The sequence below is a fragment of the Anarhichas minor genome, unplaced genomic scaffold (genome assembly GCF_050575085.1).
Source record: "Anarhichas minor isolate MPS153535 unplaced genomic scaffold, ASM5057508v1 ptg000038l, whole genome shotgun sequence".
NCBI classification, from domain to species: Eukaryota; Metazoa; Chordata; class Actinopteri; order Perciformes; family Anarhichadidae; genus Anarhichas; species Anarhichas minor.
The window spans coordinates 2,750,001-2,772,830 of record NW_027466484.1 but is presented as its reverse complement, the minus strand read 5'-3'; the positions used below and the strand labels follow the sequence as shown (position 1 = coordinate 2,772,830).

General features: G+C 46.2%; 2 protein-coding genes and 1 long non-coding RNA gene across 4 annotated transcripts in view; 2 read left to right on the top strand and 1 right to left on the bottom strand.

Moving 5' to 3' along the window:
- The first annotated feature begins 92 nt into the window (after positions 1–92).
- wdr32 (WD repeat domain 32) lies at positions 93–9,088 on the top strand. Of its 2 annotated transcripts, none has more exons than XM_076107380.1 (7): positions 93–761; positions 1,517–1,630; positions 1,793–1,990; positions 2,176–2,378; positions 2,964–3,044; positions 3,135–3,280; positions 4,041–9,088. In XM_076107380.1, the coding sequence occupies exons 1-7, from the start codon at positions 295–297 to the stop codon at positions 4,410–4,412; spliced, it is 1,581 nt and encodes a 526-aa protein (XP_075963495.1). In that variant the 5' UTR covers positions 93–294; the 3' UTR covers positions 4,413–9,088. The 2 variants fall into 2 exon arrangements, with proteins under 2 accessions (XP_075963495.1, XP_075963496.1); XM_076107381.1 differs by having other exon boundaries at positions 3,801–4,174.
- The window catches only part of LOC142967796 (putative carboxypeptidase X1), a 16,400-nt gene continuing 1,358 nt past the window's right edge, over positions 7,789–22,830 (bottom strand). The window contains exons 1-13 of the mRNA XM_076107385.1: positions 20,931–22,830; positions 19,652–19,761; positions 18,334–18,473; positions 18,123–18,207; positions 17,197–17,347; positions 17,013–17,101; positions 16,491–16,614; positions 15,541–15,737; positions 14,998–15,177; positions 13,634–13,928; positions 10,335–10,474; positions 10,099–10,201; positions 7,789–9,747 (exon numbers count right to left, since the gene is read on the bottom strand). The exon at positions 20,931–22,830 is cut by the window's right edge and continues 1,358 nt beyond it. Of these exons, the coding sequence (XP_075963500.1) occupies positions 9,416–9,747; positions 10,099–10,201; positions 10,335–10,474; positions 13,634–13,928; positions 14,998–15,177; positions 15,541–15,737; positions 16,491–16,614; positions 17,013–17,101; positions 17,197–17,347; positions 18,123–18,207; positions 18,334–18,473; positions 19,652–19,761; positions 20,931–21,288 (2,304 nt within the window). The 5' untranslated portion in view covers positions 21,289–22,830 and the 3' untranslated portion in view covers positions 7,789–9,415. The remainder of the gene's footprint in view (positions 9,748–10,098; positions 10,202–10,334; positions 10,475–13,633; positions 13,929–14,997; positions 15,178–15,540; positions 15,738–16,490; positions 16,615–17,012; positions 17,102–17,196; positions 17,348–18,122; positions 18,208–18,333; positions 18,474–19,651; positions 19,762–20,930) is intronic.
- LOC142967797 (uncharacterized) lies at positions 12,980–21,417 on the top strand. The gene is made up of 5 exons (XR_012958961.1): positions 12,980–17,565; positions 17,671–17,821; positions 18,148–18,228; positions 18,340–18,547; positions 19,640–21,417. It is a non-coding gene; the product is annotated as an uncharacterized LOC142967797 (long non-coding RNA).

Sequence of the window (22,830 nt, the reverse complement as noted above, 5' to 3'; positions counted from 1 at the left end):
TTAATTTAACACACACACGTGGAACAAAATATATTTGGAGGTTTATTTTGAAGGCTGAACCTGTTCTCTTCCGGTCGCGTGTAAGTTAACCGTGTTTGTGTTGACGCGCGCAGTTAAGGCGCTGCCGAGCCTGACAAAATACAATTTGAACGGAACGTATGCAGCTAAAAATCCACCGCCATGGCACCATAAACGGGTGGAAAGAAGACACGGTTGCATGCTCGGTAGGTGACCCGAGTCGGGCAACTTTTCCCTGAAACACAGACGGCTGTGTTGGACGCCGGAGTAGCTACAATGAGCTCGGAGCACCAGAGCGACAGCGAGGACGCCGACGAGTCGCAGGACAGGCCCAACAACAGCGGCGGCGACAAAGAGGAGGACCCCGACATCGACGACTCGGACGTGGAAGATGAGATCGCTCCGAGGGTTTCTCCCTCTCCGCCGGGCAGCAGCGGGATTAGGCCGGAGCGCAGAGCGAGGTCTCCGGCGTCGGAGGAGCGAGAGCCCCGCTGCGAACCGCCCGCCGCGCCACCGCCGGGCTCCAGCGGCGAGGGCTCCAGCGCGGTCACCCGCAGGGGGAATACCCTGTTCTCCTGGCTGCAGAGCAGGACTATAAGGCGAGGGGTGTTTGTGGACCCAGCCAGGGAAAACTTCAGGACAATGACCAGCTTGTACTGCTCAATGAATCCGGCGGCGGAGTCTGTCAACCTGAGCACCCAGACACACGGAGCGGTGTTCAACCTGGAGTACTCTCCGGATGGGTAAGACGACACCGCTATATTTCAGGCCTTTTCACCTGGAGATCATGTTCAAAGGGTTCTCACTATTGACATGTTAAACAGTGCACTTAATGGGTAGATTGCCTGGAAAGTGCTTGAATTGCTTCATCAGATCCATCCTCGTGTCGCTGGACACCTGCAGCATCCAAGGACCACTTGTGTAGGAAAGCCCACTGGTTGATATTTATGTTGAAACATATTAAAGATGAAGTTCTAAACTGGCAATCACAACATGATCGTTTGAGTTCCTCAAAACAAAAGCCACTCGCAGTAAACTGAGGACAACATGCATGTTTAAGCCTCAGGGACTCAAACGTAGGAAGTAAATCCTGCAACCAGGTCAAGCTGTCCAGTCCGGGTCCGCTCTGTTAGTGGGCTGGTTGTGGCAGCAGGACAGACCGCATGCACAGTGAAGTGGATGCTTTAGAGCTTTACATCTTTGAGGCCTTTAATGAGAAAACTGATCTCATGTTATGACACAATTTTAATAACATTATTCACATTAATACAACTTTTGGTACACGAAGATTTTGCTGACAGTCAGGGATGTCGTGGGAAGTACATTTCAGTTCATTCACGTACAGTTTGATGTTTTATGATTCATTACTGTGTACTGTGTACATCATACATGTTGGGTCTAAGTCAGAAGTTGTGTTGTTGGAGCTGTCTGTGTTGATGTGTTGAAAAGCATAATAAGAATATTGTTCTCAAACCAAGTCTCTGATTGGTCTGCTCAGGTCTGTGCTGACTGTGGCCTGCGAGCAGACTGAAGTCCTGCTGTTTGATCCCATCTCGTCCACACACATTAAAACCCTGACGGAGGCCCACGAGGACTGCGTCAACAACATAAGGTGCTTTTCTCAAGTTGTAAATCATCCAGGGAGGGTTTTTAAAAGGAGGGGGACCAGACAAAAAGAATCGGGGTGCTCAACTACGTTAGGTGAAGCTCCTTGTCAGGATATGAATGTCTTGATTCATGTCCAATAATCCCATAAATATCTGTGCCGCTGCAGGTTTTTGGACAATCGTTTGTTTGCCACCTGCTCTGACGACACCACCATTGCATTATGGGATCTCCGTAAGCTCAACTCGAAGGTTTGCTCGCTGCACGGCCACGCCAGCTGGGTGAAGAACATCGAGTACGACACCAACACTCGTCTCCTCGTCACGTCCGGCTTCGACGGCAACGTCATCACGTGGGACACCAACAGGTCTGTGTGGTTGTGTGAGCGTCAGTTTGTACTGCGGACATTTAAGAGTAGATATTAGAAAGCTGAGTCTCTTTTCATCTCCCGTGTGTCTTGATCCAAACCACTGGTCTTTGAAGTCCTTTAAACAGATTTACACTTCATTATGTCAGCCATCAAACCTCCTGTCGTGGTCCCTCCCCCTGCAGGTTTACAGAAGACGGCTGCCCGCACAAAAAGTTCTTCCACACCCGTTACCTGATGAGGATGCGTCTGACGCCCGACTGTTCCAAGATGCTCATCTCCACTTCCTCGGGGTACCTGCTCATCCTCCACGACCTGGACCTCACCCAGTCCCTGGAGGTGGGCAGCTACCGCATGCTGCGAGCGCGACGGACGCCCCTCAGCTCAGGTCAGACCACCGTCTCCCTGAACACCCAACATTCTGCCCACATGTCACATGACCTTTCTCACCAAAGAACCCTCAGATTTCTCTTTTTCTCCATAATATCTTTGGTTACTTGAAGCAGTTGTTTGATAAGTCAATTAGTTAATTAAGACTTAAAGGGAGGCTCGGTGATCTTCTTCCTGAAGTCATGAATCCAATGCTCTGACAGAAACAAACATCTGGTGTCTCTGGCCGTCGCAGGCTGTGATAAGCTCGTCCAATCAGTTGCTTCGGCTCGAATGTCGTATGTTTGTGTTTCTCCACTTTTGGAGCTAATGTTGAAAGCTACTTTTATTGGAAAATAGAAGTCGTGCCTCTTCTGGTTGACCACCATGTGACCTGATTTCGGGGGAAAAGGAGAATTACACATGTGATGTTTGCAGATTTTAAAAGATAATTTTGCGCGTCAAGAAATTGACATTTAGTTGTAACACTGTTGAAGTATAAGACTGAGAAAATATGTAATTAGAAAAACTACACACCCAAAAGAAGGTTCCTGCTGATTCCAGACTGAATGAAGTGATTTGTGACCCTGCTGTGACTCCGTAGATGGAGGCACGTCTGCGTCCAGGTCAGCTGGAACTCCTCGCCACGGAAATGACTCCAGCAAGATCCACCCTCCTCGAGAAGGTCAGAGAAAACTGAATAATAGATGTCAGCTGAGGCTCCGGCCAAAGTACTAAAGATGAAGACTATAAAGCATTCACTTTGTCCTCGCAGGTCTTTCTCCCAGAAACAGCCTGGAGGTCTTGACTCCAGAGATCCCGGGAGAGAGAGACCGAGGGAACTGCATCACCTCCCTGCAGCTGCATCCGAAGGGCTGGGCCACGCTCATCCGCTGCTCCAGCAACATGGACGACCAGGAGGTGAGGAGCACCCGTCACCTCAGACCTGTTTCATAGATCCTCAGTTTAGTTCATATACATACATATCTATCTATTAGGTATGAAACCCCAGTCGGGCTGAATACTGTAGTTTTTAATACCTGAGATTTGGTTCAAAGACCTTAACAATACTTTAAGATAATAGTTTACATAAACACGTCTTACTGCAAAAACTTTGTTTTTTTAACAAAAGAAATCAAAGTTCACAAAGGATCATCTCTAAACACACCTTATACTAACTTATTATAGGGATGAACAGATATCTATATATTTATGTTATGATGTATTGTTGATGAATATTGGAATTAAGTTTAATGTTTTTAAGTTTAAAAAGGTTTACACTTAGTTCCTGTTAAGTTTCTGGTTTTATTATTTTAATAATAAATAACAATTCAGTAGATTTATAGCAGCTCATTCTGTCAAAACATCATTTCTCTTTAATTGCTTTGCATTGAACCTCAGACCTGGTGAGAGTCTGTTTTTACCTTTTATGTCCAACAAGAGCACGGAGAAGAGACGGACACGAGACCCTCTTCTCAACACGGTCTACTCACGGGTTGCTTCCGTGCAGCTCTGCTGTTGTACGATGATGTGAATCGGTGTCTCATCACAAGCAGAAAGCCACGAATAGTTCTGTTGTTGTCACTGCGGGTCCCGGACCAGGTCTCTCTGCAGTGACTAGTAGTCTCTGGTATGTGACGTGGACTTCATCTAAACCTACGTCTCCGTCTTCTCTCTCCAGTGGACGTGTGTGTACGAGTTCCAGGACGGAGCGCCCACCCGGCCGCTGGTGTCCCCCCGCTGCTCCCTCCGCCTCACCCACTACATCGAGGAGGCCAACGTTGGCAGGGGCTACATCAAGGAGTTGTGCTTCAGCCCGGACGGACGGCTCATCTGCTCCCCGTACGGCTACGGCGTCCGCCTGCTGGCCTTCGACGAGAACTGCGGCGAGCTGGTCGACTGCATGCCCGTCCAGACCAGCTGCCTCAGGGAGATCCGCTCCATCTACTCGCACAGCGACGTGGTGCTCACCACCAAGTTCTCCCCGACGCACTGCCAGCTGGCCTCGGGCTGCCTCAGTGGACGCGTCGCGCTTTACCAGCCCAAGTTTTAGCCACCGGTGCTGTTTAGAGGAACAACGCGCTGCAGACCTGGGTAAAGAAGTGCTCATCAGGGCTCCTGCAGAAATGTCCCAGAATACTGTTTTCTATGATTATAAACTCCAAGTATCTAATATATGCAGAAATATGCTGCACAGAGACTATATCGAACTAGTAATATGGCCTTCCTGCTATCCTCTGTTATAAATTACATCAAAACCATCAATCAATCTGCATCTTTAGAAACCCTGATAAACATTTCCTAGCATTTGTTTTAAAGTGGACCAGCTGGGTGGGATTTACTGCATGCAGATAGTTCAAATATTCTGACATGTGGTATAACTCTGGACCCTCTGCCAGACAATCTGTTGTGGAAACCTCCACCCATCTGGTACCCAAAGAAAGACAGACATATATATTTGAAGCACTTTCTAAACCCAGGTCTGCAACTGTGACGGGACGGAGCGGTCAGCCGACGCCTGAAAGGAAAATCAAATCAAAAGAAGAAGTCCTCAGCCCTGACCCGGCTGCAGGAGTGAGTTCAACCTCTAAGCCTCTCTGACGCCACGTCACGGACAGACATGACAGCAGACTCTCCTCCACACTGAGCGGACTCTCCTCCACACTGAGGAGACTCTCCTCCACACTGAGGGGACTCTCCTCCACACTGAGCGGACTCTCCTCCACACTGAGCGGACTCTCCTCCACACTGAGGGGACTCTCCTCCACACTGAGCGGACTCTCCTCCACACTGAGGAGACTCTCCTCCACACTGAGCAGACTCTCCTCCACACTGAGCGGACTCTCCTCCACACTGAGGAGACTCTCCTCCACACTGAGCAGACTCTCCTCCACACTGAGGAGACTCTCCTCCACACTGAGGAGACTCTCCTCCACACTGAGCGGACTCTCCTCCACACTGAGGAGCGCGTTGGAACTCCAAACTTGCAACATTCTTTTTCGTACTAAAGATTGATTTTGGTCTCTAAAGCAGTAGAAAACTTTGACTCATTTTGAGACTCGACACATCCAGGTGTTGCCGTCTCGGGACAGAAACACTAAGGATGCAAACAAACGGACAGAAGATATTAATCCACCTACAAGACGCTTGTGTCTGCGCTGCCGTTGCTCTTCTCGCTCCGCTCCGCTCATGCCTTCTTCACAGGTGCTGCTTCTCTGCTCATACAATCTCTCTTCAAGGACCTCGTCATCGACGCCTTTACCCGCCTGTTTCTCTTCCTTTTCCATCTCCACGCTGTTTTCTGCCTTCATGGTCTTTAGTGGTTTAGGTCTTTACTGGTTTTATTGGCGCGTTAATGTCGGCACTTGTTGTTCACCGTGTTCATTTGATTTTACACATTTCACTTTCTGCCATGGTTCAGGATTATCTACGTTGGATTTACTTCTTGTTTCCCGTCATCACAGTTTGTGTGTTTTTATCTTCAGCCTGTGAATGAAACTTTATGCTGCTGTCATCTTCTCAGCTTTCAAAGTATCTACTGTCTGTGCAAAACACGATTGCAAGAATTTCATACTTTTGCGAAAGAAATGCTTTTTGCAATTACACATTTCTTCCATTAAAGATCAGGCTGGCATTATTCTGCACGGTAGTCCGTGTCCCGAGCCTTCCCCAGCTTGTCTGTGGCTCTCAGCCTGAAGCCCGTTGGTTCTTACTGAACACGTGAACCTTTCAAAAGGAAGAGAAATACGTAGTTTAATCTGACCATGCCGGCTGCTGTAGTTTGTAGCAAACATTACTCTTTGTTGGGGACTACTTTCAGCTGCGGACTAACACACAATAAGTGTTCTAGTGAGTGTTCCCGACAGCAGGATATGAGATTAATATAAAAACTACAATGTCCATAGAAATGAAGGGACCTGAGCGGCTCACTGACGGGTTCTTTATTTTAATTAACTGAGCTCTTTGGCACAGAGGCATCAGATATCAGTGTTTGGCCGAGCAGACAGTGTTGGAGTGTTTTGGGTCTTTTCATGAGATCTATTGACTGTGAGAATATTGCCAGCCTCATCCTCAGCATCGCTCGTTTAACCTTAATAGGATGAAGTGACACTGGATGCTTGCATCGCATCCAGTGTCTCATTTCTACTGTTGTCCTAAAGGTGACCAATCAGGTTTTCTTCCTCTCTGGGGACCGAATGGATTGCTTTGACTAGTATCGGCAATTGTTGCGTTGCTGTTTCCAACCAGTGTGTAGTATAGCTGCTGTAAGAGCCGAGCACACGCATGGATGTCACATCTGACTGCAGTGATACTGACTGACTGCAGAATAGATATTAAGTAAAGAGAAAGTAGAGATTAGCGTATACTACTATGCATACAAGCCTTTATGAAGATTGACCGTTCTTATTTATGCAGCGTGATGCTCTGTGTGCAACTGTCAGATGCCAAAATATGTTTATCTTGGACGAGGCAGTGCTTCTCCTCTGTGGTGTGATGTGAGCTGAGAACTAAAGGTGAACATCTGCTTTCATCTTTCTGTTTTTCTATCTTTACATTTGGAAAAAGCTTGAATTGTAAAATATTTTTGGGAAATACTCACATGGACGCATTGGACCTTTCATTGAATATAACTAATGCTACAGCTAGCAGCCTTTTAGCGTGACTTAGCTTGTTAGCGTGACTTAGCTTGTTAGCTTGTTAGCTTGACTTAGCTTGTTAGCTTGACTTAGCTTGTTAGCGTGACTTAGCTTGTTAGCGTGACTTAGCTTGCCTTGTAAACCGACGGGGGAACGGCTGTCCTGGGTCCGCCCAACAGGAACGTTCTGTCCGTATTAAAAGAAGTGTGGGGGTTCTGTTAGACAGATCCAGGCTAGTTGTTTCCACTTTGTGCTAAGCTAACCGGCTGCTAGCTGTACGTAGCTATATGATCGCTATCAATCATCTCGTCCTGGTGAGGCGTATTCACTACAATGTTAAAAAATAAATGATTGAGAAATTAATTTAGATTTGAAGTGAAAACAAAAATAATAAATCATAATGCAGATTAAACTAATATTCATAATCCCAGCTCACAACACGTCCTGTTCGTAATGAGAAAGGATGCTTTTAACACTTTGTACCTCAGTTAAACTGCTGTTAAAATGTGTGTTTCAGTAACAAATGGAGTTCATTTCACTTCCACTTCAGTCAATTCAAAGACTTTCTCATTCTAACTCAAGTTACAGACACTAACAAATACTCTTAAATGATTTAAAGTTACATTTATAGCATTTCTATATTACATTGACTGAGCTGGAGGTTAAAGGACCGTCCATGCTGCTTTTATTTCACTAAACATCACAAGCTCTGGAGAGAAGTGTCTTATCTGCCATTTTCACTTCAGGTATAGCAACTAATAACCGGGTTCATCTTTATGAATTTGTTCCTCGTTTTTGTTTTTCAGTCCTGTTATGGGTTTAACTGCGTTCTGTTGTGTGGATTAGTTGAATGTTGTCGGTCGTTCTGGTGTTTCCTGTGCACTGTCCCCTGAACTGCACACAGCTGTGCACTGTCCCCTGAACTGCACACAGCTGTGCACTGTCCCCTGAACTGCACACAGCTGTGCACTGTCCCCTGAACTGAACACAGCTGTGCACTGTCCCCTGAACTGCACACAGCTGGAGGACAAGAGATGGACACTGGTTGTGAACTGCTCGCCCCGTTGTTCCCTACATGGCCGTACAGTAGTAATCCCAACAATGATACTAACATGGTACTTATTGTCTCTGAAATAAAACGGTTAGCTTCTTTTGCACTGCTGACTGTTTGGTGTTTGAGTATTTCTGTTCTTCACATGAAGTGCTGAGAATCCACCACCAGAGGGCAGTCAAACTCAACCAGTGGTTCCCAAACTAGGGGTCGTGGCCCCTTGGGGGGTCATGAGATGATTTACAAATTCAGAAGGAAAAGAAAACTTTCTTCTAATTTTAGCTTTTGTGTTTTGAATTAATAACTACTGTCACGTCATCAGCCCATATTCTAATGAGACAATCCCATACTGGTTGAACTGGTCAAAATCAGATCAAATAAAAACTAAATCTTGTTTTTAGGTATTCTAGTGCCGAGGCTCTACGGAGGGAGAAGTTGGTATATACTGAAATATCTCAGCACCTATTGAAAGACATTTGGTACAGATATTATTATAATTATTATTATTACAGATCTTCATGGCCCACAGGGTAAACATCATATCTGCATCAGCACTTTGTCTTGTTTCTTTGCACTTTCTTATGCCGATCATCTTGCGACTCCTCATTTCTATGTTATGGAACCTCTGTTCTCGCAGCTTCTTTCACTTCCAGGCTGTTCTTCTGCTTTTCTTCACTCTTGGTTCAGATTTACATGCTAGAATATAGATTAAGACAAATAAGTCATATTTATTTGAGATTTTTTTTTCTTAAATTGAACAAATAAAAAACAGACGCGCTGTTAGAAAAGCATGTCACATATCAGACCAGCTGACACTCGCACTCAGTCGTCATGAAGCACTACAGCGTCATCGGCTATAATGTCCAATGAAACAGTTCATGTACAAAACAAAACAGAAGTGAATTCCAACTTTAACATTCAATGATGCCTGTCTATAAATGTGAAGATGTCCATAATCCTTCAAAACGTTTGTGTAACTTTTTAGAAGTTATTCAGTTTGTGTCTCTTTTTGTGTATAAAACCTGCTTTTTAAATATCCTGTCAATGTCTGTAAGAGTTTGTGTGACTGTCGTGGTTTAATCTGCCTTAAAGGGCCAGTACACCCAAATATCTCGCTGTGTTTTTCTTTAATATTTAAAGTTGTGATTGGCACATACAAATCTCAGGGGCAGACATTTCCCCACATCAAACTGCATGTCTCCATGCAGAAATGCAGAAGATATATGTTTCTGTGAATTGGGTGAACTGACCCTTTAACAGTATCCTCTCTAGTAGGAACATGTCACTATTCCCAGAGCCTATTCTCCGTTTAAATTGAACTTCCAGCTCAGGCTGAGGCTTCTTCAGCCCCTCGTCCCCGTCTCTCTCTCATGCTCTCTGGGCTCCAGAGGACCAGGCTTTCCTCGCCCGCTGCAGCCGCTGACTCTCCCTGCGCTGGTTGATGGCCTTGGTGCTGGCCCGAAGCATGCGGAGCCTCAGAGCACGAAGACGCAGCTGAAGGTCCTGGGGGATCTTCCCTCCTTTGGCCCGGATCTCCTTCAGCCTCTCAATGGGCGTTCTGGTCAGGGTGAAGTCACAGATGGTGGCATGTGGCTCCATTCCAACGCGGCACCGTCGCATGGACGGGTAGTAACCCTGGGCCCAAACCATCACCTTGTACTCGCCCGGGTTCAGTAGACGCCAGTAGTCCCCGTCAGCAGCTAAGGAAATAAAAATGAGACAAAAACAAAGACTTATTGTACCGTCTCGACAGCCTAAATGTGAATGTAGTGTATTTAAAACATGCAACATGCAAGTTAGTGACTTCCTACTTGTGTCATCCCAATGTTCACAAGAATAAGAGGAATAAACTAGCACATGACAAAATAAACCAGAATCTCTTTGTTTTCACTTTGTTATTACTTCTAGAAATATATCCATGTGGTCAAACATATCTATGATCTGTAATTGCCTTTCCGTTGAGATTTCCACTTCTGGACACAGTTACTGTTAGTTAAATACATTTTCTGCATTAATATTGCATTTCAAATATAAAATTGAGTGTCTTGAACCTGATCGGATGTCGTGGTCGTGGTCCTCCACCTTGATTACAGCATCTGCTATTCCCTGTCTAGTCAGCTTGTCCCTGACCACACCCTTGATGCCTCTGTGAACCTGAGTGAAGAGGAAACGCTGCACTGTGAGGCTCCAGAGAGAAGATGAAGGCAGAAATAACTTTGAGAGCTGGTGCAGCCGATGACTCGTATCCTTTTCTTTGTGCAGATGCTGTAGAGGCAGAGCGACTGACCTGCTCCATGTAAATCAGCAGAGACTCCTTGTTGTTCTCCCACTCGATGGGAAGCTCACTGACGTGAGGGAACTTATCACAGGACAACTCCACTGTCACCTCGAAGCAGTTGGTGTGCATGTAACTGAAGTCATTCATACCTGCAGGACAGACAGACCAGCATATCAACAGTGATTTTATGACTTTTGAAAAATAGCTGTTTAGATTAACATTTGATTCTATTATTAGATGAGCTTAGTGCACAAGAGAAGAATGCAAACAAAAAATGTACTATTTGTACTATTACTAAGTGTTTCAGTAAATGTAACATTCACAGACACGAGGGGCAATGAATCCCTAAATTGTAGACCTTAAAACGCGCTTCAGTATTTCAGACTATGTGTATATACAATGAGTTGGTGTACTGTTGTTTACCTCATCAGTCAGCACATACTCTTTGTCTCTCTGTCCAACTATTCCATCATTGCTATTCTCTACTTGTCCACCAGATGCCCTCAGACTTCTCCACCTGTCCCAGTGACCTGAGTCCCACATCCACCTGCTCACCTGTGTCTCATTTCGCTAAGCATCCCGTCAGTACTTACACCAGCCCCGTTTCCCCAGGCAGTCCCATATTGTCAGTGTTGTATTGTGTCCTTCTGTTCCAGCCACCTGAACCCTGGAACCTGTACCCCGCTCCAGTCCTGTTCACCTGTACCCCGCTCCAGACCTAATCACGTGTACCCCGCTCCAGTCCTGTTCACCTGTACCCCACTCATTACATTACATTACAGTCATTTAGCAGACGCTTTTATCCAAAGCGACTTACAATTCAGATTCTATCACATTTCTACACTGTAGGCACAGCTACGGGAGCAATTTTGGGGTTAAGTGTCTTGCTCAAGGACACATCGACATGCGACTAGCAGAGCCGGAGCCGGGGATCAAACCACCGACCCTCTGATTGAAGGACGGCCCTGCTATCCACTTAGCCACAGTCGCCCACTCCAGTCCTGTTCCCCTGTACCCCGCTCCAGTCCTGTTCCCCTGTACCCCGCTCCAGTCCTGTTCACCTATACCCCACTCCAGTCCTGTTCCCCTGTACCCCGCTCCAGTCCTGTTCCCCTGTACCCCGCTCCAGTCCTGTTCCCCTGTACCCCGCTCCAGTCCTGTTCCCCTGTACCCCGCTCCAGTCCTGTTCACCTGTACCCCGCTCCAGTCCTGTTCCCCTGTACCCCGCTCCAGTCCTGTTCCCCTGTACCCCGCTCCAGTCCTGTTCACCTGTACCCCGCTCCAGTCCTGTTCACCTGTACCCCGCTCCAGTCCTGTTCCCCTGTACCCCGCTCCAGTCCTGTTCCCCTGTACCCCGCTCCAGTCCTGTTCACCTGTACCCCGCTCCAGTCCTGTTCCCCTGTACCCCGCTCCAGTCCTGTTCCCCTGTACCCCGCTCCAGTCCTGTTCCCCTGTACCCCGCTCCAGTCCTGTTCCCCTGTACCCCGCTCCAGTCCTGTTCACGTGTACCCCGCTCCAGTCCTGTTCCCCTGTACCCCGCTCCAGTCCTGTTCCCCTGTACCCCGCTCCAGTCCTGTTCCCCTGTACCCCGCTCCAGTCCTGTTCACCTGTACCCCGCTCCAGTCCTGTTCACCTGTACCCCGCTCCAGTCCTGTTCCCCTGTACCCCGCTCCAGTCCTGTTCCCCTGTACCCCGCTCCAGTCCTGTTCCCCTGTACCCCGCTCCAGTCATGTTCCCCTGTACCCCGCTCCAGTCCTGTTCACGTGTAGCCCGCTCCAGTCCTGTTCCCCTGTACCCCGCTCCAGTCATGTTCCCCTGTACCCCGCTCCAGACCTGTTCACGTGTACCCTGCTCCAGTCCTGTTCACGTGTACCCCGCTCCAGTCCTGTTCACCTGTACCCCGCTCCAGTCATGTTCCCCTGTACCCCGCTCCAGACCTGTTCACGTGTACCCCGCTCCAGTCCTGTTCACCTGTACCCCACTCCAGTCCTGTTCACCTGTACCCCGCTCCAGTCCTGTTCACCTGTACCCCGCTCCAGTCCTGTTCACCTGTACCCCGCTCCAGTCCTGTTCACCTGTACCCCGCTCCAGTCCTGTTCCCCTGTACCCCGCTCCAGTCCTGTTCCCCTGTACCCCGCTCCAGTCCTGTTCACCTGTACCCCGCTCCAGTCCTGTTCACCTGTACCCCGCTCCAGTCCTGTTCACCTGTACCCCGCTCCAGTCCTGTTCACCTGTACCCCGCTCCAGTCCTGTTCCCCTGTACCCCGCTCCAGTCCTGTTCCCCTGTACCCCGCTCCAGTCCTGTTCACCTGTACCCCGCTCCAGTCCTGTTCCCCTGTACCCCGCTCCAGTCCTGTTCCCCTGTACCCCGCTCCAGTCCTGTTCCCCTGTACCCCGCTCCAGTCCTGTTCCCCTGTACCCCGCTCCAGTCCTGTTCACGTGTACCCCGCTCCAGTCCTGTTCCCCTGTACCCCGCTCCAGTCCTGTTCCCCTGTACCCCGCTCCAGTCGTGTTCCCCTGTACCCCGCTCCAGTCCTGTTCACCTGTACCCCGCTCCAGTCCTGTTCACCTGTACCCCGCTCCAGTCCTGTTCCCCTGTACCCCGCTCCAGTCCTGTTCCCCTGTACCCCGCTCCAGTCCTGTTCCCCTGTACCCCGCTCCAGTCCTGTTCCCCTGTACCCCGCTCCAGTCATGTTCCCCTGTACCCCGCTCCAGTCCTGTTCACGTGTAGCCCGCTCCAGTCCTGTTCCCCTGTACCCCGCTCCAGTCATGTTCCCCTGTACCCCGCTCCAGACCTGTTCACGTGTACCCTGCTCCAGTCCTGTTCACGTGTACCCCGCTCCAGTCCTGTTCACCTGTACCCCGCTCCAGTCATGTTCCCCTGTACCCCGCTCCAGACCTGTTCACGTGTACCCCGCTCCAGTCCTGTTCAACTGTACCCCACTCCAGTCCTGTTCACCTGTACCCCGCTCCAGTCCTGTTCACCTGTACCCCGCTCCAGTCCTGTTCACCTGTACCCCGCTCCAGTCCTGTTCACCTGTACCCCGCTCCAGTCCTGTTCCCCTGTGGACTTCTTGCTTGCTACCCATGCCAGTAAGCTTTTGTGTCTTCACTTTTCTTCTGTCACTGTCCTTGTAAGAATAGATGTCTGCATTTGGTTCCTGTCCCTTCTTGCCTTGTACCCACCTGCCTGATGGTGATTTAAGGGTTTAACCACTTTAATTTAAGAGTTATGTGTTTTGTAAGGATGGTCCCCACATAGTTCCATTTTAAAATGATGACTTTCATCATTCAAACAGGGGACTCACTGCCGGGGACGGTGTGCCAGGCACCGCCGTTGATGATGTTGTTGTGTGACTGGAAGTCCTCGTAGTGGCAGATGCGGCGGTTGGGGTTAGACATCGCCAGGTTAGTCGAGGCGTAGACGGTGGCCAGCCAGCGGAAGAAAGCATTGTCCGCCGTGGGGGTGTCCTCCTGAGGGGCCCAGTCTCGGGTGCAGTCGAAGGGGTACACGACCACCAGTTCTCCCCCGTGGAGGTTCGCACTGAGCACGAAGGGGATGTCCTGCATCCAATTGATGACGGCACGCGTCACTGGTGCAACCTGGGAGGGATGGACACGCTGATATAGTTCTATATGGACTTTGTTGTGATGCTTTTGGTTTAGAATTCTCAGACTTCATTTGTAAATCAAATGGCGCAGAAAGTTATTTGCATCTGTTGATTACATTTAAATTTCTCAAGGCGGTGCTCTGTTCTTCGTCCTGTCAACGTTCAGTCACAGCCGAGTCCTCTCTGCCTAAACTACCTCCTGTGTGTTACCATCTACAAGCTCAACATGTAGGATGGTAGGCTAAGGTGTTCCCATGAAAGCCATACCAGTAACAAAAAAACAAAGCAGAAATTACAAAAAAATAATACTTGTGAGGTGAATATATTGAAATTTGGTGATATTTTTACTGTACATCTGTTTGAGGCCTCCAGTGAAACCTCTGTTTTCCTTTAAACCAGCCTTAAAAACAGCTTTTCAGTGTGACCTACATTCATGCACCAATACATGTCACGCTTTTTCTTTTTAAGTAGTAGAATTTGGTCCTTTGATGCAGTAAACTGTATTTCTTTCAAACCTCTTCTGAAGTTCGAAATAAATAATATGTCTGTTTTCAAAGTCCTTCCTCGGTTTGTACCGGAAAGTTGAATTTTGGTGATTCTAGTCTTTCACAGCGTTGCTGTCGTTCTTCATACCACCACTAGATGGCGCCACAGTGGTGGATTGTTCACATCCTACACTTGGCTCGAACTAAATTCCTAAATGCTCAAATGCCTCATTGATTGTTACAATATTGTTTACTGTTACATTACCCATAGTTGAATGTGTAACTGATTAAATGTGTTAATATAAGCTCCGGCTCTAGTTCCTCCTCCCCTCGTGTCCATGTGTGGGTCCTATATGGTGTTCTAGTGTGTTATTCTCTATGTTTTTGTCAGAAATGAGGGAAGGTTGCACAGTATAACTTTTCTTTCCGGTAGTGTATTATTAATGTGGTTTTACTCTACTCAGGGCTGCTTTGTGATGTGGCCAGGACTCTCCCTAAGCTTTTATATCTGGCCACAACAGATTGAAATACTCATATTCATGACGTTTTACTCTCCCCTACACCACATGTCCTCACCATGGCGTCTTCTTTAGTGTAGTACTCTGGCATGGGGATGTAGTGGTTGGGGACTTTAGATGTATCTGCCGCCGTCTCTTGGGCATCCCACATGATGTTGTTCAGGTCTGGGAAGTTGTGATTCAGGTCGATTCCTTCAAAGGTGTATCGTCCGTCGGCCCAGCCGGCCAGTTCAGAGCCCTGCAGCAGATCGGACAGAAACAGGGACATTTAGACAACTATTCCATCACTGTAGTTTCCTTGCATAAAATGGGGACTTCAACTTCCTGGTCAACACCACCATTTTTGTCACAGCATGTTTCATGTGAGCTTAAATTAGTTGTAGTTTTGGGTGTTATTAGTCAGCGTGTCTCCATCAGGCTAATCTGTGAATTTGATGAAATGCCAGAAAAATTATACCAATCCCTTTACCATCCCTGATCGACCAAACCCAACCTGCAGTCCAAACCAGAATAGACAAAGGAAGCAGATCTGCCCTCTCTCCTTCAACTACAAGACAACATGTGTGTTAATCCTACACAGAGTCACTTTGACATCGCCCACCTTCTCATAAGCTGCTTCGTATCCGTCAGGGTTCATGGAGGGCAGGAGGTGGATTCGAGTCTCGGTCACCAGCCGAACGATGCGCTGGTTGCCCTTCTTGTACTCTCTGCACAAGTACTGCATGAGGTTGAGGACGAGCTCTCGGCCCAGGGCCTCGTTCCCGTGCATCCCGGCCACGTAGCGGAACTCAGGCTCCCCTGCCAAGAGAGAAATTCAAGGAGTCGTTTTATTTGCCAAGCAAGTAGAATGTGGAGGTATTTATCTGGGCCCAACATCAGCTTGAACCACATGAAACATGAAGCGTTTGACATTTCGATTTTATTCAGTAGGTGAAAGTTAAATCCCAGAGCCACATCAGGAGCACATCTTGTTTGCGTTGTGTTAGGCAACAGTGTGACCGCACTTTGCCGATACTCGTACATGGATTGGCCAGACTTGATGGCATTCTTAAAGCTGAGACTTCCAAAGACCCAAAATCAGCACAAAAATTTGAAAAAGCCAATTTTCCTCCTGGATTGGACACCAGAGTTCATTAACCATGAAACCGCTGAATCGCCTGGTGTCAATAATTTAACCCAAATTCCCATTATTTCCTCTTGGATGTGAAGCAGTTTTAAAATCTGTTGCCTGAGAAGAAAGACAGAAAGCTGCCCTCCACTGAACTCATTTAAGCTTTTTGGCAGATGTAGAGATTCCTGGATCTGAAAACATCACATAGAGAGAGAGCCGTCTCCGATTTCAAGCGGTTATCAGTTTGTTTATCTGAGAGAGGCCTTCTCTAGAAGACACCCAAGCCTCCCTGTGTTTTGCTGCTGCTGCAGGAAAAGAAGTCTGAATAAACACCGGAGGATGTGGAACTGGGCCCCTGAGAGGAACACCATGAACTCTGGTCCAGATCCTTCAGACTTTTAAGGTTTCAACTCGTAGAAGAAGAGTCAAAGCACTCTTACCTAGTTCATGTTTGCCGGGGTTATCCGAGATCTCCATGACATACAGTTTGAGGCCCAGGTAGCTCTTCCCGATGGTGTAGATGCGGGTGATGTCCGGACACTCCTCTGTCACAGACTTCATGAGCTTTGGAGTTAAGCACAGTGGTGGAGGAAGAGTTCAATCACCCAGAGCCCAAATGATAGATTAACGTTTGTTTCGTCCAACCAACAGTCCAAGTTGTTTTGTTTGTAAAGTAACTAAAGCTGCTGAATGTAGTGGATTAAAAAGTACAACATTTCCCTCTGAAATGTAATGAAGTAGAAGTAGAAGTACCTTAAGTGTGTACCTGAGTAAATGTACTTGGGTTAAATTCCAACTCTGGTGTTAAGAAGTTTGACTAAAAGTCATCAAACGGTTAAATGTGAACTGTGAGGAAATCTGCAAACTGTTAAGAGTCTGAGTAAGAAGTTTGGAATCAGCTTCAGGGGAAACCAAAGTTACTCATGCATGTGTGGCCCTGCAGCCGGTCACCACACTCCAACCTTTCTCATCTCCTTGTAGTTGTGCTGTCTGAAGTCCAGAGCGTCTTCTGATCCGGGCTCTCGCTCTGAGTAGAAGTTGTCTGTTGGATCTACGAGGAAAGAAAGAGCACATTGACTTCCTGAAAGACAACCTCGCCTTTAAAGAAAAGGGACAAAACGTACTGTGCTTCATGCTGCAACCTACCATCGACTCGACAGCCGAGTATCTCCGCCCTGAGGCAGATGGTGCCGTTAGAGTACCAGGTCTGAGGGTTGATGCGGAGGAATCGGGCGACGGTGGGAACAGGAAGGAGTCCGAGCACCGGGGCCTCTGGATTCTGGTTTCCTTCAAATATCTGTACAATTCAATGTTGCATCACATCGGTTTGAACATTTTAGGATCCCCTGCAGATGTGCGTTGTTGTTATTTTAATATAGAATAACAGAATTAGACATTCTTAGCAGTTGGTCCACACTACGGAATGGATTGCAGTGCGACTCGGTGCCGATATTCGTGGTCCCCAGAGGATGAATCCTAATGACTTTGGTGATCCTCCATCACCAGGTCTAAAGTGTAAGTTGTCCAATAGTTTAGTGTGCAGTAGCTCAGAAAAGATTGAACATGTTTGTTGACTCTTGAAATAACTTTCACTCACGTCTGACTGAAATCTGTTCAAAGGTGTTTGAGATAACAGACAACAAGCAGGACTGAACACCACCTCACGGTAGAAGAGAGAACAACATCACATCATCTGTATTAACCACCAGCTGCTTGCTAACAGATCAGATGTTCAAAAGAACTGCAAACAAGTTGCAGGTTTGGATTAAAGGTGTTTCCATCTGCATGCTGCAGCCTTCATCAATGTTTTAGTTTGAACATTTAGATCTTTTGTTGTAGAGATTTCTAATATATATAAAGTTATACTGTTATAATGCCAACCAATAGTTTCACTTTCCTGCTCTACTCTATTTGTTTCCTCTCTTCCTCTGTAAGAGCAGTTGAGCTTTAGTTCATGGTACATATTTCACTTTGGCACAAACTCTTGTAAATCTGTTTTCCATCAGTAGGAGGTCCGTGGTCACGGTATACATTCCTCTATGTTAGAGAACTCAAAGACACTGTGTTAATACCGCTTCTTCTGTCCCATTCATGCAGCTCTCCCAGCTCACAGAGTCGTTGCTCAGCTGGACTTTGTAGGTGTGGACCCAGTCCCAACTGTAACAAAGACCAAGAGATGTGTGTTAACATTGTGCTCTGACTTGTCTAACAGTCTTTTGTGTGTTTTAGCAGCAGTTTTAAATACATGTCTTGGAACAAAGCCTTTTAACCCTGATCCCTGACCTCCAGATGGAGTTGCGGCCCTGCATGATGACTCCAGTGAACAGGGTGAGGTGGATGGCGTCCACCTCTAGCCACTGGTGCCGGTCCTTATACTTTGCACACCAGGCTCCGTCGTAGAGGTCTCCGTCCTCGATGCCAGACTGAAAACACATGTTACACAGAAGTTGTCGTTTTTGTCAACTGCAGAACCTATTGCAGGCTTGCCTCCGCCTCGGTGTGTAGCGTTGCATAAGACTTCGGTGTTGACCCTGATTTTAAGATAATTGCTTTCAGACTGCAGAACAAGAGAGGGGGAGGGGGGGGGGGGAACAGGACTGCTGGCTCTGTATCTGACAGATTATTTAATTTTCAAGAAACTTAACAAGAGCACTTTCTCCTACTTCAGATCCAATCACTGGAGCTTTTATTCATCTTACATGCCAACAAGGGGGGGGGGGGGGGGCTACTTTATCTTATAGTTTAAGAAATATGCAGCAGAAAATATGTGAACTACAGTGAAGGAGTAGGGACATCATATTGTGTGTGTAAATTTGTACATCTGCATGATTCACAATATGAACAACGAAGCACTCATTCATAACAGAGCTGAAGGCTCTGAAACGTGTAAATCTGTTGTTTCGGTCCAGACTGATCTTGGATGGATTGTTATGACAGTTTGTACAGATATTCATGGTCCCCAGAGGATGATTTTTAATACATTTAGTGATCATCTAATGCCATCATCAGCTCAAAAGTTTCATTTGTTTTGACCAAATACAAAACGATTTTCATTCCCATCAGCCGCTGCTGTACTTTGTGTTCAGTAGCAATTAGCAAGTGTTAGCATGTATCTTAGTTCAGCCTCACAGAGCTGCTAGTGTGGCTCCAGACTCAGTCTTGTTCAAGCAAAAATGCAAGATTTGCTACTTTTCTTGTGTCTTACATGATGATAAATTGAATATTTTGGGATTTTTAAATGTTCTTTGGCCAAAACAAGGACTTTGAAGATGTCATTTTGGGCTTAGGGAACTTTACACTATTTTCTAATAATCTTTTGGACACAATTAATTGATAAAGTACGTGTCAGTTAATGAAAATAATCCTTAGTTGCAGCCCTGTTATCATGGTATTCATACCTAATGTTTATTTCTGATCATCTTATAAACCTCAGCAGGATCTCTTTAAAAGACAAAGTCCCTCCAGAGCTTCAGTTTAATCAAGTGAAGTGATATTTCTACTTCTGGAAACACACTCTATATGAGTTCCTGTTATTCTATGTCTTTACACTTCCATAAGAAGCAGCTCACTGTACTTGTGCTTGATCCAGATCTAGACCCACCTGGATATTCAGCCTCCCTCTGTGAGGACCCAGACCTGTCCGCTGGTAGGAAGAAGCCTGGATCTGGCTGTCATCGACGCGCAGGGACTCCAGGCCGATAGGGGGGCAGTCTGGAAGGAGAGGGAGATCAGGTCCCCTGTGGGTTTGTGTCTGCTGTAAAGAAACAGCTCTGGGACTGAACTCTCCCTCATGGTTCCTCTGAGTAAGCAAACACATGTCTGATGTAATCAGAGGCTGTTATGTGAAATATCTCTCATCATCCCGGGTCAGTTCAGTGGAAGCTTGGAGGCCCTCTGCAGAGGAAACTGCAGATAAGCGAATCCGTGGAGGGTTTGATTGTAATTTGAGACGAAGTTGAGGCTTGACGGCCAAAAGAGAGTAAAGTGAAATGTCCAGCGCAGCTACAGCTGCAGCGTGTTTCATGTCTTTGGGAAGGAGCAGTAACACTACGAGTACTGGCAGGATCAAACAGTTCTCTTTAACGTGTGTTCTCTAGGTCAAGGGATGCTTTCACTGCCACATCTTTAAAACCCAAGCAGGAGGAGCAGAATGAAGACGTCTGGTTTAAGGAGGTTTACATTAGAACAATATGTCAGATTCCTTGTATGTGCAACAGACTTTGGAAAATAAACGGTTCTGATTGTGACAAATCCCTTTAACATGTGGAGCTGTTAATCGATCTGCACTCACTCGCTCCACTTTCTTAGACGTGAATATTTGCTGATTTTCTTCGTCTTTTGTGATAGAAAACTGAATACAATGTGTTGTTTACGAACAACCTGTAGACATGTCCCGTGTCCCACTATTTCTGACTAATATAATAATTATTGTAGATAAAATAATAAATATTTTATCTACAATAATCCAATGTAGGTAATTATGCAGCATGCCCCATACAGCTGAAACAAACAGCTGATTAGGTGATCAATAGAGATCTTCTATAAACCAAACTATCAATCCTTTAATCAAGAACATAATGGAATAATGGAAATAGTTTGAAAAGAAACTCGTTGTTATTCTGCAGCATTAATGTAACAAAATCATGGAAAGTCATATTTATTTCACTCATTTAAAATCTTTGTTTCTCATATTAAAATGATTTTACTTGATTTATTCTTTCACAGGTTTAGAAAAAGCTTGTCGGGAGCTCAGTGGGTCCCTGAAGGCATCATTCCTTAATTACACTGAACATTAATAATTGGTTTTAATCAGCTTGAAGTGTCCTTAGCTTCTCAAAGCTTCATGAAAAAAGTCAAACCAAGTAAATGTTTCGTCCTACCGCGTTGTGTTCTCTTATCTTCTGTCTTGCTGTCTTCTTCTTCTTCTTCTTCATTCTTGTTTTCTTCTTCACTGTCTTGGCTGATGTTTTTGGTGTCCAGCTGTTTGTCTTTGGATAACTTTGTCCTTGCTGCTGTTGGAGTCGGTCGGTCTGTGACGCTATCGTGCGGCTGCACAGAGACAGACTCAGCTGTAGTTGTGTTGTTAAATAATGAATTCATCTCGGTTGTTGTATCGTCTGTCAGCGCTGCGTCTAAAAATCCACCCAGAAGAATCACTGCAGCCAACGTGCACAATGACTTTTCCATCTTCCTCTTTGTTTGCTGCTGCAGAGTGAGGAGGAGGGGGGGGGGGGGCATGGCCAGTTTATGTGGAGATGACAGAGAGCCAGACCTCCATCCACTTCCCTCCTCCACAATTATTAACTCATTTTTCCAGAGAGTGGGGACCTTTGTGTTACTGTCCTCAAATAAACCTCTGATGCTTTAGTGTATTTTGTCAAGATTCATACTGATTCTATTCTTAGTGTTATTTTGTCTTCTGTCATGGTTCAGCTTCTTCGCTCAGGGTCTCAGGGTCTGGTGGCAGCACATGACCTGACCTCACTCACCTTTATGTTGGAGGAACAGCGTCCTCCGTCCTTTTGACATTTTCAGTTTACTCCCAAGCTGCTTACTCTCCACTCTTTGTCCAGACACCATTTTTTATCTGTTATGATATCTGTCGACATAACCTGCAGCTGTAGCTGGTGACTTTTAGATTTCTTGGAAAAACTCTTGCTGCACTTCCTGAAAAACATCTAATGCAAAACAGCTGAAACAGTGTTAACCACCCAAATAACAATATCAGAACCAGACAGTCCATCAATCCTCAGTGATTGTTGATCATCTGCACCAAACTGTTGTGTATCTGTTGGTCTGGAGAGGCCAGTTGAGATTTATTACAACTGAAAAGCACAGATTATTCTAGATGAAAAACATCACACCCCTGTTTGTCTGCTTCCACCTAACCCACATCTTTTTAGATCGTCAGCAAACCATCACATCTGTGTCGTATTTAAGTCGAACTGTCATGAGCTGCAGCTTCTATTCACTTGGCTGTCAACATCTGGTAAAATGAATAATGTTGCAAAGCAAGACGGCATTAAGAGAAACAAGGAGTTTACTCTCTAAGTTGCATGTGACGTGTTCCCAGGTGGTCTGTAAGCATGTCTACACAAACAGTCTATACAGTGAGGCTTTGTCTTGTTTGTGTTTCCAGGTTTGACTCAGCTGTCAGTCTCTCTGAGAGTGTGTTAATGATATTCTCTTCAGCCACAAAGTTCAATGGAAATATTCCAAACTTCTGCTCCAAACCAGCTTAATTTCAGTAGCAAATATACCTCAAAATAAAAGCATTTCAAACTCAATTCAGTTTCGGTAAAGTGTGCCAGGATGAGGCAATGAAATACAAAACACATGACGGCATTAAACAGAGTGTAAACATCTCTTAATGTTGCACACTTATGCTCTTATTTAGTTTGTTAATGTAAGAGGTTATAGCGTTTGCTCAAGTATTATAAATGGCCTGCAAATATTGTACATGGCAGGGTTTATTCTGGAGGAGTTTTATTCTTTTAAGAACATCAATCATTTTCTAAGGCCATAAAATCATCAACTGAAGAAGGTAAAATGTTGGTTTCACATCTGAAGTTTAAGAGTTGTTATTTAGGAGATGATGTCTTTGTGGAATCAAATAAACACAACATGAGTAACCGCTTCCTTTCGATATGCAGATAAGAAAGCAGAGAGCCAGACAGCGTCTCACACAGGAAACCTCCTTTTTCTTATACTAGTCACCTAAAACGCTACCAGTGCATCTGCACTTTATAGCCAAATGTCATGGCCTTAAAGAGCAAGTCA